Source organism: Cetorhinus maximus, chromosome 17 (assembly GCF_964194155.1).
Source record: "Cetorhinus maximus chromosome 17, sCetMax3.hap1.1, whole genome shotgun sequence".
NCBI lineage: Eukaryota > Metazoa > Chordata > Chondrichthyes > Lamniformes > Cetorhinidae > Cetorhinus > Cetorhinus maximus.
The window spans coordinates 17,630,136-17,647,419 of record NC_135895.1 but is presented as its reverse complement, the minus strand read 5'-3'; the positions used below and the strand labels follow the sequence as shown (position 1 = coordinate 17,647,419).

Genomic DNA, 17,284 nt, shown 5'->3' with positions numbered 1-17,284 from the left:
TTCGTTTTTTAAAAGAAAATCCCTATAAGTCTTTGGGGTCTTATTACTTCTGAATTCAGTGCATGCACCTCAAAATAAATACAAATTCAAAAGCCGTTGTGATAGCGCAATCAAGTTTCCCTCGTGGATTTGATCTACCTGGCACATATCATCTGCCACGTTATAACACTGATCAGATCATTTTGCGCTGTAAGGGATGCATGAGGAGCCTGGCGACTACGTCGGAGTGAGACTGAGTGAATAGTGAATTAGGTTCACGTGATAAATTCTGGTAGGTCTTTTTCAGTTTTTAACTATAGATTAAGAATCAAGATCTGACATAGGACTAACCTTCAAGTAAGCATTATGACCACAGCCGTTGTTAATTCCTGCGCATACCAAATCCCAGAGGGAAACTTGGCTGACGGCTCATAACCTTTTTTTAAATTCTGAAAATGAGAAAAAGATGCACTGATCACAGCAGTGAGAAATCCAGTAACATTTTTGGGATTTAAAAAATTAACGGCAAAAGGTTTATTAAGAAGAATAGAAGAAAACATAAGATTATAGTTGCACAATTAAGGTTAGTCTTACAACACATTCCCCCAAAAAGACTCTCTACTTGGTCAGACCTACAAGTAAACACCTTCCAGGCAACACTCCCTTATAGATGTTTAACTATAAAATCCAGTAATATTACCCAAGGCAAACTGCTGTAGCATTAATAAAGGTATACCATGTGACCTGTAACTCTATTCCATTCTGCTGTGTAAAACCAAACTTGAGAATAAAACTGCTTTTTGCAGCCCAAGACTTTGCTGGCTTGACTGAATGGCTGATTCAAACTACATCTTCTCCTAGCCCAGAGCCACAACTCAGCAGTTACATCTCACAGCTGCAGCTCCACCTCACCACCTTAAGTTCTCCACAGTAACTCTAAAGTACCTTTTTTCCCTGCTCAGGTTTCATTGTTCTCATACCTCTTTAAAACTTAAATCCTTCCAAATATAAGATCTTTCATGTTTCCATTGTGTCTTTGCTTTTGGGTCAATAAAATATAATATCCCCACTTCTGTTTACCTATGGAACTCCTGCAAGATGTCAACTCTGACTTCCCTTTGATATTCAAACAAACTCTCAGTTTATCTAAAAATGCAAATGTTAGATTTAACCTATCACTTGTATCTCAAACATAATACCTCTGTCCTTTTCATGTTTTAAATCCCCCAGACAACCTGTCTTCTATTAATCTCTGCCCAACTTAATTAAATCATACATACACACTTAGCCTTTTCCACAGAATAACACAATGGGTGGAATTTTCCCAGATTTGCACTAAATGCGGGGTAGCGGGTGGGTAAAATGACGTTTTACCCGCCAGCCGCGATGTCAGGTTTTCACGCCATATTGTCCAGAACCCGCCTTATTATAGAGTCATAGAGATCTATAATACAGAAAAAGTCCCTTCAGCCCATCGAGTCTGTGCCGGTCAAACAAGTACCTAATTCTATTCTAATCCCATTTTCCAGCATTAGGCCCATAGCCTTGTATGCCATGGCATTGCAAGTGCACACCCAAATACTTCTTAAATGTTATGAGGGTTTCTGCCTCTACCATGCTTTCAGGCAGTGAATTCCAGATTCCCACCATCCTCTGGGTGAAAACATTCTTCCTCACATCCCCTCTAAACCTCCTGCCCCTTACTTTAAATCTATGCCCCCTGGTTATACCTCTCTGGCCACAGGAGAGGTGCCAGAGGACTGGAGGACAGGCAATGTGGTGGTAGTAGGGGACAGTATAGTGAGGGGGATTGACACTGTTCTCTGCAGCAAAGAGCGAGAGTCCAGAAGGCTGTGTTGCCTGCCTAGTGCCAGGGTTCAAGTCATCTGTTCAGGGCTGGAGAGGAACGTGCAGTTGGAGGGGGAGGATCCAGTTGTTGTGGTCCATGTAGGTACCAGCGACATAGGCAGGACAAGGAAGGAGGTTCTGCATAGTCAGTATGAGAAGCTAGGTACCAAATTAAGAAGCAGAACCTCAAAAGTAATAATCTCTGGATTATTACCTGAGCCATGTGCAAATTAGCATAGGGCAAATAAAATTATAAAGATGAATGCGTGGCTCAAAGACTGGTGTGGGAGAAGTGGGTTCCAGTTTGTGGGGCACTGGCACCAGTACTGGAGAAAGTGGGGGCTGTACCATTGGGACGGTCTACACCTGAACCGTGCTGGGACAAGTGTTCTTGCAAATTGCATAACTGGGGAAGTAGAGAGGGTTTTAAACTAAACGGGGTGGGGGTGAGGGATCAAGCTTGGGTAGATGTGGCAAATCAAGGGGTAGATTCAAGGCAGGAGACCATAATAGTAATATAGGAAATGAGGGTCATAGAATATCAGGAAAGGGCAGAGAGATAAAACCTAAGAATACACCAATAGTCAAAACTAGATGTTACAAAGATAACAAAAAGACAAAACTAAAGGCTCTGTATCTGATTGCACGTAGCATTCATAACAAAGTAAATGAATTGATAGCATACATTGAAGACATGGCTGCAGGATGACAAGGATTGGGTCCTGAATATTGAGGGGTATATGATATTCAAGAAGAATATGAAGCTAGGTAGAGGTGGAGAGGTGGCACTGTGAATCAAGGATAGCATTGGTGTAATAGTTAGAGATAACGTTGGTTGAGGAGATAAGGATGCAGAATTGGTTTGGGTGGCGATCAGGAATACTAAGGGAAAGAAGTCACTAGTGTGAGTGGCCTACAGGCCCCTTAACAGTAACCACAATTTAGGACAAAGTATACAAGAAGAAATATTGGGTGCTTGTGATAAAGGAATGGCAATAGTCATGGGTGATTTTAATCTACATATAAGTATAAACTGGAAAAATCAGATTCGCAGTAGTAGTCTGGATGAGGAGTGTCTAGAATGCTTTTGAGATAGTTTCTTAGAGCAGCATGATCTGGAACCAACCAGAGAGCTGGATATATTAGATTTGGTATTGTGTAATGTAACAGGATTAATGAATGACCTCAGAATGAAGGTACGCTAGGTAGCAGTGACCACAATATGATTGAATTTTCCATCCAGTTTGAAAGGGAGAAGAGTGGGCCTAAGACTAGTATTTTAAACTTAAATACGGGCAACTATGTGGGCATGATAGCTGAGCTAGCTGAATTGAACAGGGCTACTAGGCTAGGAAATAGATCAATAGGGAAGCAGTGGCAGACATTTAAGGGGATATTTCAGAATACTCAGAATAAGTAATTTCCTGCTATAAAGAAAAACTCTAAAGGGAGGTCCCACCATCTGTGATTAACTAAAGAAGTTAAGGAAAGCATCAAACTTGGGGGAAAAGCATATAACTGCGCAAAGATGAGTGGCAGGTCAGATGATTGGTAAGAATATTAAAAAATGGCAGAGAATGACTAAAAGGTTAATCAGAAGTAAGGAATTAGAGTATGAGAGGAAGCTAGCTAGAAACGTAAAAATGGATAGCAAGAGTTTCTACAGGTATTTAAAAAGGAAAAGAGTAAGTAAAGTGAGTGCTGGCCCTCTGGAGAGTGACAATGGGCAGTTAATAGTAGATAATAAGGAAATGGTCGATGAAATGATAAATATTTTACTTCTATCTTCACTATAGAAGATTCAAAAACATTCCAGCAGTAGCTGTAAATCATGAGGTAGAAGGGAGAGGGGAACTTGGTGAAATTAAAATCACTAGGGAAGTGGTACTGAGCAAACTGATGGAGCTGCGGGCTGCCAATTCTCCGGGTCCTGGTGGACTTCATCCTAGGGTGCTAGATTGATACCTGGAATGAGTGGGCTGTCTTATGAGGAAAGGCTAGACAGACTGGGCTTGTTTCCACTGGAGTTTAAAAGAGTGATTGGAGTATATAAGACCCTGAATGGTATTGACAATTTGGATGTGGAAGGGATATTTCCCCTTGTGGGTGAGTCCAGAACTAGGAGGCACTGCTTTAAAATTAGGACTTGCCCTTTTAGTACAGAGATGAGGAGAAATTTTTTCTCTCTCAAGTCTCTGCCTCCGAAGGTAGTGGTGACGGGGTCATTGAATCTTTTTAAGGCAAAGGTAGATGGATTCTTGTTAGGCAAGGGAATCAAAGGCTATCGTAGATAGATGGAAATATGGAAATCAAAACATAAACAGATCAACCATGATCTTAATGGATGGCGGAGCAGGTTCAAGGGGCCAAACAGCCTACTTCTGCTCCTCGTTAATGCGTTACCGCCTACACCATGAGCTTTTATTTTCCACAATAACCTTTGATGTGGCACCTTATTTTGTATGTTTGTGTATCGCGCAAACACATGAACGGGCCTAAGGCTGTCACTTTCTGCCCTGAATAGTGCCCCTTCTACCTCAGATTACCCTGGAAGTGCAAGGTATCTCAAAAATTTGAGCACCAGGTGAAGCTGGCTGTTCCACACTGCTCCTATGCGGTAGCAACACAAGTACTATTCGCCACTAACAGGATGCTGCTGTCAAGCCAATAAGACATTCTGCTTATCACACAATTGAGTAATGTGGTATATGAATTTCAGCACCAGTATGATGCTAGGTATGTAGGCAGTGTGGCACATTTATGTGTACTGGAAGCTACATATATTAATACACAGGGCCCTGTTCTTTGCAGACAGAAAAAACATGTACGCACATTGCGTCTGTTCCAGCTGAACAAAATAAGTGATAGCCATTTGCTGGTTCATTCCTCAGGGCAGTGCCTTGACCGTTCAGAGTCAAGCTGCCTGGTTTGAATTTCAAACAATGTTTGTCAGTCACCATTAACTAGTGCATTCTCCATGGCAATGCCTCCACCAATTGGTGTCCATTTGCCAGCCAATCTCATCTCATACAGTATAAAGTTGTTGCTCCCCCAGACATTGTATTCCTGCAATTGTCCTGATGAGTGCAAGACTTCGATAAAATGTATTTTTTCAGCAGTACTCAAGTTCTGTACTACCAAACTATGACCTAGACCTTGGTGTACACAGCACAATTTTAAAGTTTGTGGATGATCAAACCTTAGAAGTATTGTGAACTGTGAGGAGGACAGTGTGTAGAGCTTAAAAAGGACATAGACAAGTTGGTGGAATTGGCGAACAGGTAGGAGATAAAGTTCAATGCGGAGAAATGTGAAGTGATTCATTTTGGTTGGAAGAACATGGAGAGACAATATAAAATAAAAGGTACAACTTTAAAGGGGGTGGAGGAGCAGAGGGACCTGGGAGCCTATATGCATAAGTTATTGAAAGTGGCAGGACAGGTTGAGATAATGGTTAAAATAGCATTCAGTATCCTAGGCTTTATTAATACGGACACAGAGTACAAGAGCAAGGAGGTTATGTTGAACTCATATAAGACTCTAGTTCGTCCAGTTCTGGGCACTGCACTTCAGGAAGGATATGAAAGCATAGGAGAGAGTGCAGAAAAGATTTACGGGAATGGTTCCAGGGATGAGGAACTTCAGTTATGAAGATAGATTGGAGAAGTTAGGACTGTTTTCCTTGGAGTGAAGAAGGCTGAGAGGAGATTTGATAGAGGTATTCAAAATGATGAGGGATCTGGACAGATTAGATAGAAACTGTTCCCACTTGTAAGAGGATTGAGAACGAGAGGGCACCAATTTAAAGTAATTTGCTAAAGAATCAAAAGTGACATTAAGAAAAATGTTTTCACACAGTGAGTGGTTAAGGCCTGGAATGCACTGTCTGAGAGTGTGGTGGAGGCAAATTGAATCAAGGCAATCAACTGACTTTATTTGAAAAGGAACAATGCGCAGGGTTATGGGGAGAAGGTGGGAGAATTGCTTATTCGAAGAGACAGCGCAGACACAATGGGCTGAATGGTCTCCTGCACTGTAAAAATTCTGTGATTCTGTGAAACCTTTTCAACATTATTCTGGTTCCTAATTAAAAAAACTCAACCAAGAATATCTTTTCACTTAAGTACCTACTTTGTACCTAACCTTTTAATCTTGTTACCCTTTTAACAGAAAGCAGAAAAACTTTCTCAAAAATATAATGCTACAGCTAAATGTTTTTTACTTTTTTTCCTAGTTTTTATGGTGGACAATACCATTTGAAAGCATTATTGATCTAACAAAAATGTGGGTCCAGCTGTGTATAATTATTAATGATTCACAAAGATAATCAACAATTAGGCTGAAGGCAGACATATAGTAGTTCTGGTTCCATAAATGTGCACCATGGCATCAGTAATGAAAGTAGCATAAAACTGTGTAACAAATGCCTACATGAAAGAATGTATTCAGTCCATGCAATTTTTGGTGCAAAAAAAGTGATGGTATTTCTTTTTTCACTTCTTCCCCAAAGGTGACACTGAATTTGAGACCCATTTTCTCTGTTGAAGTCCATCAAAAGCCTTTGGTTTTTGTGCTGAATTCTCCCAGACCTGTGCTGTGGATCATAAAGGCAGAAAGACTGGCACCAGGAGTACAACGTTTGTTCCATGTAAGTTGAAAGATTCCTATAAATGTGGCTGCATTTGTCATGAAGGTGGACTCTTAAAGCAAGCACAGAAAATCATTGCACATAACAGTCCATGATTTTGTGATGCTCAAACCAGATTGGTAAACCAACTCAGAAGAGACAGAGTTCTGAGGTATGGATGTTTTGGGACACACTATACCTGAGAAGATACCCTTTGGAGCATTGGGATCTTTTCATTTTGGGTCCTGGATTTAAATTCAATGCAAAATAGTAAATGAAACCCTTTTTCTATCTTCCAGTTGCAGGGTTTCTGTGTGAAATAAGTTTGAGTCACAATTGTTAATTACTCAAGTTAATTAAAGACAAATTATATGAAAAATTATATGCAGACCTTAATTATATAGCACCTCATCACATCTCGTATGCCATAAACACTTCAATGCAATAAAAATACTTTGCAATGTATTCACTGTTGTTATTCAGATGAATTTGCCTACTATTTTGAAATGTCCCACACACAGTAATGGGATAAATGACCAATTAATCTGTTTTTGCTGGTGTTGGTTGACGGGAAAATATTGGCCATGAGAATGGAAATGATCTGCTCTTCTGTAAAAAGTGCTGTATAGATCTCTAGTGTCTGCCCAAAGACAGTATTGCATTTAAGTTGAAGTCTAGACTCTGTGCTCAAGTCCAGAAGTGAGACTGGAACTTACAGCCTTATGACTTCAAGAAACAAGAATGCTACCAATTGAGCCAAGTTGACGAGATGTTCTTCAGAGGCTTGGGAAGTTGAAATCGGGTATCAAAAGTACAAAAATAGATGAGTTTCTAGTAATCAAAGCCTCACTTTGTATAGAAAAGAATGTCCAGGCAAAATTTTGCAGATCCTCACTTAATTTAGCAACTTCATTAAGTATACTTTATATGGCATCAAATACGCAATTTTATTATTGTAAGAAGTTCTATGACCATCTCCAACAAGAGAGAATCTAACCATCTCCCCTTAACATTCAATGGCATTACCATCACTGATACCCCACTATCAACATCCCAGGGGTTACCATTGACTTGACTGGAACAGCCATATAAATACTGTGGCTACAGGAGCAGGTCAAAGGCTGGGAATTCTGTGGCGAGTAACTCATCTCCTGACTCCCCAAGTCTGCCCACCATCGACAAGGCGCAAGTCAGGAATCTGATGGAATACTCTCCACTTGTTTGGATGAGTGCAGCTCCAACAACACTCAAGAAGCTCGACACCATCCGGGATAAAGCAGCCCGCTTCATTGGCACCCCATCTACCACCTTCAAAATTGAGTTCTTGTACCACCAACACACAGTGGCAGCAGTGTGTATCATCTATAAGATCCACTGCAGCAACTCACCAAGGCTCCTTCGACAGCACCTTTCAAACCCTCGATCTCTACCACCTAGAAGGACAAGGGCAGCTGATGCATGGGAACACCGTCACCTGCAAGTTCCCTCCAACCCACACACCATCCTGTCTTGGAATTATATCGCTGTTCCTTCACTGTTGCTCGATCAAAATCCTGCAACTCCCTCCCTAACAGCATTGTGGTTAGAAGGTGACTCAATGCCACCTTCTCAAGGGCAAGTAGGGATGGGCAGTAAATGCTTCCTAGCTAGAAAATGAATCCTGTGAATGAATAAAAAAAAGACACTGGCTGAAAGCCATCTTGGCAGGTGTTTTCTACACTCTCATTGCAGCGTATTAAGAAGATACTTTTATGTTGGGATATGGATGTAGTTCAGCTAAGTCAGTGGTAGAAACGCCTCTATTCATGCAGTTTTGTCTTCACAAATGGGCAGGACTTGCAACATATTCTGGACAAGTTTCTAGGAAAGGAAAAATCAAGGCAGACATGTTACCCACAATCGTTCAGGCAGTATGCCCAAAGGACTGGCAAGAAATCAAAGATGTAGAAGACTAGCCCTTTCAGTTAGGCATATGGAAGACTCTCAAAAAAAAGTTTCCAGATAATAAGCATATTATACTAGTGCAGAATATTGATCTTTGGTTTCCAATCCCTCTTTATTTTTCTCAGAAGTGGGCCACCTGAGTCTAAAGGATTGCACCTCTACACTTTCCAGACAACCAGCTGATGAGAACACACAAAAAAGATCCAGAAGAGCAATGTCATAAGCTCCATTTTCAGACTTTTTGAGCCTTTTGGTAAACATGGAAAATTTCTAAATAGAACCTTCCTCAGTATATCTCCTCAATAGGAGCCAGGTTCCAGACAGTTTCAGCACTAGTCTCTCAGCCAGAGAAATGCTTACTTGGCATGCAGAAGCAGCTGGCATCCTTATCGTCATATTTATAGGATTGCACGCATAGCCTATCTCAGTCCTTGGGCTGATGGTGGCAGTTATTCCTGTTACTCTCGACCTTTCCTATCCTTGTAAATGATTATCTTAACTCTAACCTGCCCTTTCTCTTCAAAAAATTTGAACATTTGATTGCAATGTAAAATATGCTTAACTGTCTCACCATCCCTGTTCAAGTACTTCCTACCCCGTATCTAAGTAATGCATACCACCATGATCCCTCTGGTTGATGTTACCTTGATTTATCACCGCCCAAATCCATGGTCTTTTTTCTCAACTCCATATTTGAATCCTTCCAATCATGTTCCACCTCTACCACAGCACCGAAACTGCACTCATCAAATACTAAAATGACATCCTATGTGATTGTGACAAAGGTAAACTATCCCTCCTTGTCCTTCTCAATGTGTCTGCAGCCTTTGACATGGTTCACCACACCATCCTTCTCCAAAGCCTCACCACTGTTATCCAGCTGGATGGGACAGGACAGCACCTGCCTGGTTCCATCCTTATGTATCTAATCATAGCCAGAGAATCACTTGCAATTACTTCCCTTTCTTCTCCCACACCACTTTTTCTCCACCATAGGTAGCCGTGCCTTCAGCTGCCTGGGACCCAAGCCCTAGGATTTACTTAAAATTGCCTAATGAGTCATATTTTGGTTTATTCTGCTCCTGTGAAGCCTTGTTTCATTAGATTAAATGTGTTTTTGAATACAAGTTGTTGCTGTTTTACCAAGGAGATCTCTTGTGACTTATAGTCTCTCTTTCTCACCTTCCTTGATCTGTATCTGATTCTCAATTGAAAAAAGGCAGTTAGATTTAACTACTTGATGCAGAACATGTGCAATAGACTACTGAGGGAGACAGGCAGCATAGAGAAATCATATTGGATGAGATATTTGAGTGAGTTGGCAAATGAGTGTAAGTACTTTTTGTGACACGGCAGGTAGACTGTATAGTCTTTCCCAATCCTGTACTTTACTATGCACTTTGCGTGCTCATGTGATCCACGGCACACCTCGGGTTTTCACCTGTCATGGGCAAGGGTAGCAGATGCGTGGGAACTTCACCACCTGGAAGTTCCCCTCCAAGGCACACGCCATCCTGACTTGAAATATATATCGCCATACCTTCACTGTCGCTGGCTCAAACTCCCTCCTTAACAACACTGTGGGTGTACCTACACTACATGGGCTGCAGCAGTTCAAGAAGGCAGCTCACCACCACCTTCTCAAGGACAATTAGGGATGGGCAATAAATACTGGCCTAGACAACGGCGCCCACATCCCATGAGTGAATAAAAAAAATTACTTCAAAGGACATTAACTGCAGGTACAGGCCATTTCCAACTGTACGCTGTCACCCTAATTCTAGTTTTGTGCAAATGCTATCAATTGCTGATGCATTATATATCTGCATGCCCATTATAAAATCCTGGATGAGTTGAAACTTCTTGCAATTCAATATCAGTAAAGCTGAGGCTTTAGGAAACATCCAAATGCCTACTCTCGTCAGTTTGCCTGGTGTCATACTCAGGCTGAATCTGGCTTGCCTGTAATGTCCTCCTCTGTTAAATGGCCTGCCCAAACTCACTGTCAAAGTTTACAGGTGAATGATAGTCGCTTGGATGAGGTCATGGGACCAGCACCCATGGACGTGTGCTGGAATAAGGAACATAAGAATGTAAAAACATAAGGAATAGGAGCAGGAATAGGCCATTCGGCCCCTCAAGCCTACCGCACCATTCAATAAGACCATGGCTGATCTGTCCCAGGCCTCAACTCCTCTTTCGTGCCATCTCCTCAGCCCTGAACTCCCCAATATTTCAAAAATCAATCTACCTCCTCTTTAAATACTTTCAGTGATCTAGCCTCCTCAGCTCCCTGAGGTAGAAAATTCCAGATATTCACTACCCTCTGAGAGAAGAAATTCCTTCACATCTCAGTTTTAAATGTGAGTGTCCCCTTATTCTGTAACTATGTCTAGTTTGAGAATCCCCCACTAATGGAAACGTCTTCTCAACATCTACCCTGTCAAGCCCCCTCAGAATTTTGTATGTTTCAATAAGATCACCCCTCATTCTTCTAAACTCTAATGAATAAAGGCCTAACCTGTTTAGACATTCTTGATAAGTTAGCCCCTTCATCCCAGGAATCAGCCTGGTGAATCTCTTTTGAACTGCCTCCAATGCCAGTATATCCTTTCTTAAATACGGGGACCAAAACTGTACACAGTACTCCAGGTGCGTCCTCGCCAACACCTTGTACAGTTGTAACAAGACTTCTCTATTTTTAAACTCCAACCCCATAGCAATACAGACCAAAATTCCTTTTGCCTTCTTAATTACTAACTGCACCTGCATGCTAACTTTTTGTGTTTCATGCACACAAACACCCAGATCCCTCTGTGCTGCACTTTTTTGGAGTCTCTCTCCATTTAAATAATAGTCTGCCTTTTGATTTTTCCTACCAAAATGTATGACCCCTCACTTTATACTAAACTCCATCTGCCAAGTTTTTGCCCACTCACTCAACCTGTCTATATCCCCTTTCAGATTCCTTATGTCCACCCTCCCACCTATGTTTTCAAAATTATGAGGGGTATAGATAGAGTAAATGTGAGTAGGCTCTTTCCACTTAGATTAGGAGAGATAAACACGAGAGGACATGGCTTTAGGGTGAAAGGGGAAAGGTTTAGGGGAACATTAGGGGGAACTTCTTCACTCAGAGAGTGGTGAGACTGTGGAACGAGCTACCATCTGATGTGGTAATTGTGGGCTCACTCTTAAGTTTTAAGAATAAATTGGATAGACACATGGATGGGAGAGGTCTGGAGGGTTATACACTAGGTGCAGGTCAATGGGACTAGCGGAATAATATTTCAGCACAGACTAGAAGGGCCTCAGCACAGACTAGAAGGGCCGAATGGCCTGTTTTCTGTGCTGTAGTGTTCTATGGTCCTATTTTGGTATCGTCAGCAAATTTGGATACATTACACTCTGCCCCCTCTTCCAAGTCATTAATATAGATAGTAAATAATTGAGGCCCTGGATTGATCCTTGTGGCACTCCACTAGTTACGTCTTTCCAACCTGAAAAAGACCCATTAATCCCAACTCTCTGCCTTCTGGTGTGTTAACCAGTCCTCAATCCATGCTAATACATTACCCCCAATACCGTAAGCTCTTACCTTATGTGATAACCTTTTAGGTGGCACCTTATCGAATGCCTTCTGGAAATCCAAATACACTACATCTGCTAGTTCCCCTTTATCAACTCTGCTTGTTAAACATGATTTCCCTTTCACAAAACCAAGTTGGCATTAAGCTTTTCTAAATGTCCTGCTATTACTTCCTTAATAATGGACTCTAGCATTTTCCCAAGGACAGATGTTATGCTGACTGGCCTATAGTTTCCTGCTTTTTGTCTCCCTCCCTTCTTGAACAGGGTCATCACATTAGCAGTTTTCCAATCCGCTGGGACCCTCCCATAATCCAGTGAGTTCTGAAATATTTTGACCAATGCCTCCACTATATCTGCAGCCACTCCCTTTAAAACCCTTGGATGCAGGCCATCAGGTCCTGGCGACTTGTCTGCCTTTAGTCCCATTAGTTTCTCAAATGCTTTGTCCCTTGTGATAGAGACTATTACAAGATCTTTCTTCCCATTAGCTCCTTGCTTATCTGATATCTTTGGAAGGAAACAACTTCAGGGAGATGGGGGGAATATTGGTAGAAATAATAAAACAATTATCTGATCCCTTTTTTAAAAAAAATTTTCATGGAATATAGGCGTTGCAGGCAGGGCAGCATTTATTGTCCATCCCTAATTGCCCTCGAGAAGGTGGTGATGTGCTGCCTTCTTGAACTGCTGCGGTCTATCTGGTTTGATTATTATGTAGATGTTTGGTATAACTGAGTGGCTTCCTAGGCTATTTCAGAGGGCAGTTAAGAGTCAACCATGTAGCTGTGAGCCTGGAGTCACATGTAGGTCAGACCAGATAAGGACTGCCAATTTCTTTCCCTAAAATACATTCGTGAACCAGATGGCTCTTAAAAGAGGTGACTAATGAGGTAGTAGATGCGCTGGTGTTAATTTTGAAAAATTCGCTATATTCTGGAAAAGTTCCATCCGACTGGAAAATAGCAAATATAACCCTTCTAGTCAAGAAGGGAGGGAGACAGGAAACAATAGGCCAGTTAGCTTGAGGTCTGTCATGTGGAAGTTCTTAGAATCGCCCATTAAGGAGGTTATGGCTGGGCACTTAGAGAAACTCAAGGTAATCGGGAAGATTCAGCATGTTTTTGTGAAGGGGAAATCATGTTTAACTAATTTATTGGAGTTATTTTGAAGGAGTAACTTGTGTTGTGGATAAAGGGGAGCCTGTAGATGTACTGTACTTGGTTTCCCAGAAGGCATTTGATAAGGTGCCACATCAAAGCTTATTGCAGAAAATAAAAGCTCATGGTGTAAGGGGTAGCATATTAGCCTGGATAGAAGATTGGCTGGCTGGCTGGCAGAAAACAGAAAGTATGCATAAATGGGTCTTTTTCTGTTTGGCAGGATGTGACGAGTGGAGTCCCACAGGCGCCTGTGCTGGGGCTTCAACATTTTACAATTTACATCAATGACTTAGATAAGGGGAGCGATGGCACGGTAGCTAAATTTGCAGATGACACAAAGATTGGTAGGGAAGTATATTGTGAAGAGGACATGAGGAGGTTGCAGAGGAACGTAGATGAGTGAGTGGGCAAAGATCTAGCAAATGGAGTTTAATTTGGGAAAATGTGAAGTTGTTCACTTTGGCAGGAAGAATAAAAGAGCAGAGTATTACTTTAACGGAAAACGACTGAAGAATTCTGAGGTGCAGAGGGATCTAGGTGTTCTGATACATGAGTCACAAAAAGTTAGTATGCAGGTACAGCAAATAGTTAAGACGGCTAATGGAATGCTATACTTTATTACAAGAGGAATTGAACATAAAAGTAAGGATATTATGCTTCAGTTATACAGGGCATTGGTGAGACCATGTCTTGATTACTGTGTGCAGTTTTGTTCTGCTAAGTTATGGAAGGATGTAAACGCGTTGGAGGCTGTTCAGAGGAGGTTTACTAGATTGATACCTGGAATGAACGGGTTGTCTTATGAGGGAATGTCGGACAGACTGGGCTTGTTTCCGCTACAGTTTAAAAGAGTGAGGGTTGACTTGATTGAAGTATATAAGGGCGAAATCGTCCCAGAATTACACTAAGTGCGGTAGCAGGTGTGTAAAACAACGTTTTACCCGCCAGCTGCAATGGTGGTTTTTGTGCTGTATTTTCCACTTTCATTAATTATGCAACCACAGGAAACACGCTGTCTCACTGGTGGGCAGCCTCTGAATCGCCCGCCAAGCCATTACCTCACACTTTGCTTACTCCAGGTGCCATATCTAAACTGCAGCCGCGCACTCAGTTCTCAGTGCTTGCAGCCCAGGACTGCTCCAGTGAAGACATGGCCCTGAAAGCCAAGAAGAGTTCAGTGACCCGTTGCTGGAATGCCTTTTTGAGGCACGCTGTGATGTCTTCCACCCACCGCTCTGGCCGCAGAAGGTCCTGCAATCTCACCGCTCCAACTTGGGAGGTGGCGGCAGTGGTGGTCAGTGCCAGTGCTGCACAGAACCTGCCATCCAGTGCAGAGAGAGGACGAATGATCATATCCGTGCCACCAGGGTAAGGCAACCATCGCATCACTCTAAACTCACACACTCACAAGGTCATCATACATTCTCAGGCATCTCATCACTGCCAGCTCAAGGGATATCAACACTCTCTCACACACACCCTCACATTCCATCTGGCCTCATCTCTTCTGGAGACTGCCTCCTCAACACTTGCCATCTTGAGGCCACTCACACAGATCAGTATGTGCTCCCATACACACACATCGGGATACCCACTTTCCCCAGTACAGCCCTCACCCCACAGACACTTCCCTTGCCTGAGGCCACTTCTCCCTCTTCCTCAAGCAAGCCCTAGCCCTGCAGCCGTTGAAATGCCACCCCCTCCTTACGGCTGGTCTGGTAGGTAGAGTCCTGCCCGTGAGCCTCCCTAAAAGTGATGTAGTGCTGCCTGAGAAGCCTGGCGCTGATGACTACAGGTGCTGCCCGAAGCAAGGTAGACAAATAAACCTTGAAGTCCGAAGCCAAGTGTAGCTGGCCAGGTACACGTCGCTTGTGTACAGTTGTGAAACACGTCAGCATGCAATCATGGCGATGTGCCTGGATGATCCAGCGTGGGGGGATGACTCCGGCGAGCAGGGCTTACAACGAGATGTTAAAGCATTGAAATTAGGTTCCTGGCATGTGGCGGCAGGAATCGTGGCCTGCAATTATCGGGTGGAGCGGACAATTGCAAACTGGTTTCACGATGGCGTAAAACCGATTTTTGGCCTTGTTGCCATATTGTCCACTCGCCACCAAATACGCCCGCTGCCAACGGGAGCAGAAAATTCCGCCCTAAGATCCTGAATGGTCCTAACAAGGTGAATGTGGAAAGGATGTTTCCTCTTGTGGGTGAGTCCAGGACTAGAGGACACTGTTTCAAAATTAGGGGTTGCCTTTTTCGGACAGAGATGAGGAGAATTTTTTTCTCTCAGATGGTTGTGCGACTTTGGAACACTTTGCCTCAGAAGTTAGTGGAGGCAGGGTCATTGAATATTTTTAAGGCGGAGGTAGATAGATTCTTGTTAGGCAAGGGAATCAAAAGTTATCAGGAGTAGATGGGAATGTGGAATTTGAAACACAAGCAGATCAGCCATGATCTTATTGAATTGTGGAGCAGGCTTGAGGGGCTGAATGGTCTGCTGCTCCTATTACTTATGTCCTTATGACAATCGGATGATAGCTTCATGGTCACCATTACTAAGACTAGCATTCAATTCCAGATTTATTTTTTAATTGAATTGAAACTCCAGTTGCCATGTATGAGAGACCTTAGATTTATAGATGTTTGCACATAAAAAATATGTTGGTTTGCAAATCATTTTGCCTTTTCTATTGCTGTGTTGTCTGTCCCTAAGTTGTCTCTTCCAGTCCCTTTCCTGGAAAAATTGCATTAAAACTTATAGCATCTGGTCAGATTTTTCACTCAATCTATTATTGCCCATTGTAGCTCTGCAACAGTAGCTGCTTGGTGGTGCTATTTCATGCACTGTTTAAGCACCCAAGGATATTGTGACTGATTCTCCTTGATATAATACCAAAGTAGTAAGAAATCAAATCATAGCAAGTAGTGGTGGTTTGTTTTTGCCGTATATGTCCTGTATTATTTAACGTTTTAAAAAATCTTGCATTTGTCCTTTTTCAAAATTCATTCTCTGACATTGCTAGTAAGGACAGCATTTATTGACCATTTCTAGTTGCCCTTGAGAAGGTGGTAATGAGCTTTCTTCTTGAATTGCTGCAGTCCAAGTCGTGAAAGTATTTCCACAGTGCTGTTATGTAACGAGTTCCAGGATTGTGACCCTGTGACAATGTAGGAACGGCGATGTATGTCCAAGTTAGGATGATCCGTGGGTTGGATGCCATTGCCCTAAAAGGTGATAGAGGTTACAGGTTTGGGAGGTGCTGTCAAAGAGTCAGGAGGCTTGTGCAGCCAACCCAATCTTCGACCTGCTCTAATTGCCATAGCATTCATGGGGCTAGTCCAGTTGAGTCTCTTGTAAATTGCAGCTCCCAGGATATTGATGGTGAGGGGTTCAGCAGTAGTAATGCATTGAATGTCAAGGAAAGGTTCTTGTTGGACATAGTCATTGCCTGGGACTTGTGTGGTCCAAATGTCACTTGCCACTTATCAGCCCAAGCTGTTCAGGTCTTTCTGCATATGGCATGGACAATTTCATTATCCACAGCTTTAGAATACTCCCCTGTTCTTTTCAATTTGCCAGACTCTAGTTTTATTGGCATTAGGCTGCCAAATATCAGCCTTCATTAAACTGAGTCTACACCATTAAACCACTGCATCCTGATGCTTCACACCAGATTTTTGGCCAGCTGACAAAACTTTCTGAAAAACAAGTGTTGTTTATTTCTGCTGCATAGCATTTATCTGCAAATCAGAAGGTGAACTTTCTGATTGTATTTTAAATGGATCCAGATGTCAATTGACCCATAGAACAAGATAAATATAATATAGAAATTACCTGATAAAGTCTTAAGTATTTTTTAGACTGCAGTTTTATCTCAGAAGTACTACTTTATTGAACCCATAAACTGATACTCCAAACAAGTTGGAAGTAGCTGGAATGTGTTCAGTATGGTCTTAGAATGAATAACAGATCTGTTTAACTGAGTCAAAATTTATATTAAGCACATTATGTTTCAGACATGCAAACTGATTATGCAAAACACCCACACAAATAAATGTCTGCTTTTCACATATTATGTATGAGCTTAGTAGCAGCTATTACTTAAAACTAATATAATTATACATAATCTTG

General features: G+C 42.1%; 1 protein-coding gene across 3 annotated transcripts in view; it reads left to right on the top strand.

Annotated features, from left to right (window-relative positions):
* The window catches only part of tgfbr3 (transforming growth factor, beta receptor III), a 229,428-nt gene that overhangs the window by 123,316 nt on the left and 88,828 nt on the right, over positions 1 to 17,284 (top strand). For all 3 annotated transcript variants that reach the window (XM_078560778.1, XM_078560776.1, XM_078560777.1), the window contains exon 4: positions 6,338 to 6,475. In XM_078560778.1, the coding sequence (XP_078416904.1) occupies positions 6,338 to 6,475 (138 nt within the window). The remainder of the gene's footprint in view (positions 1 to 6,337; positions 6,476 to 17,284) is intronic.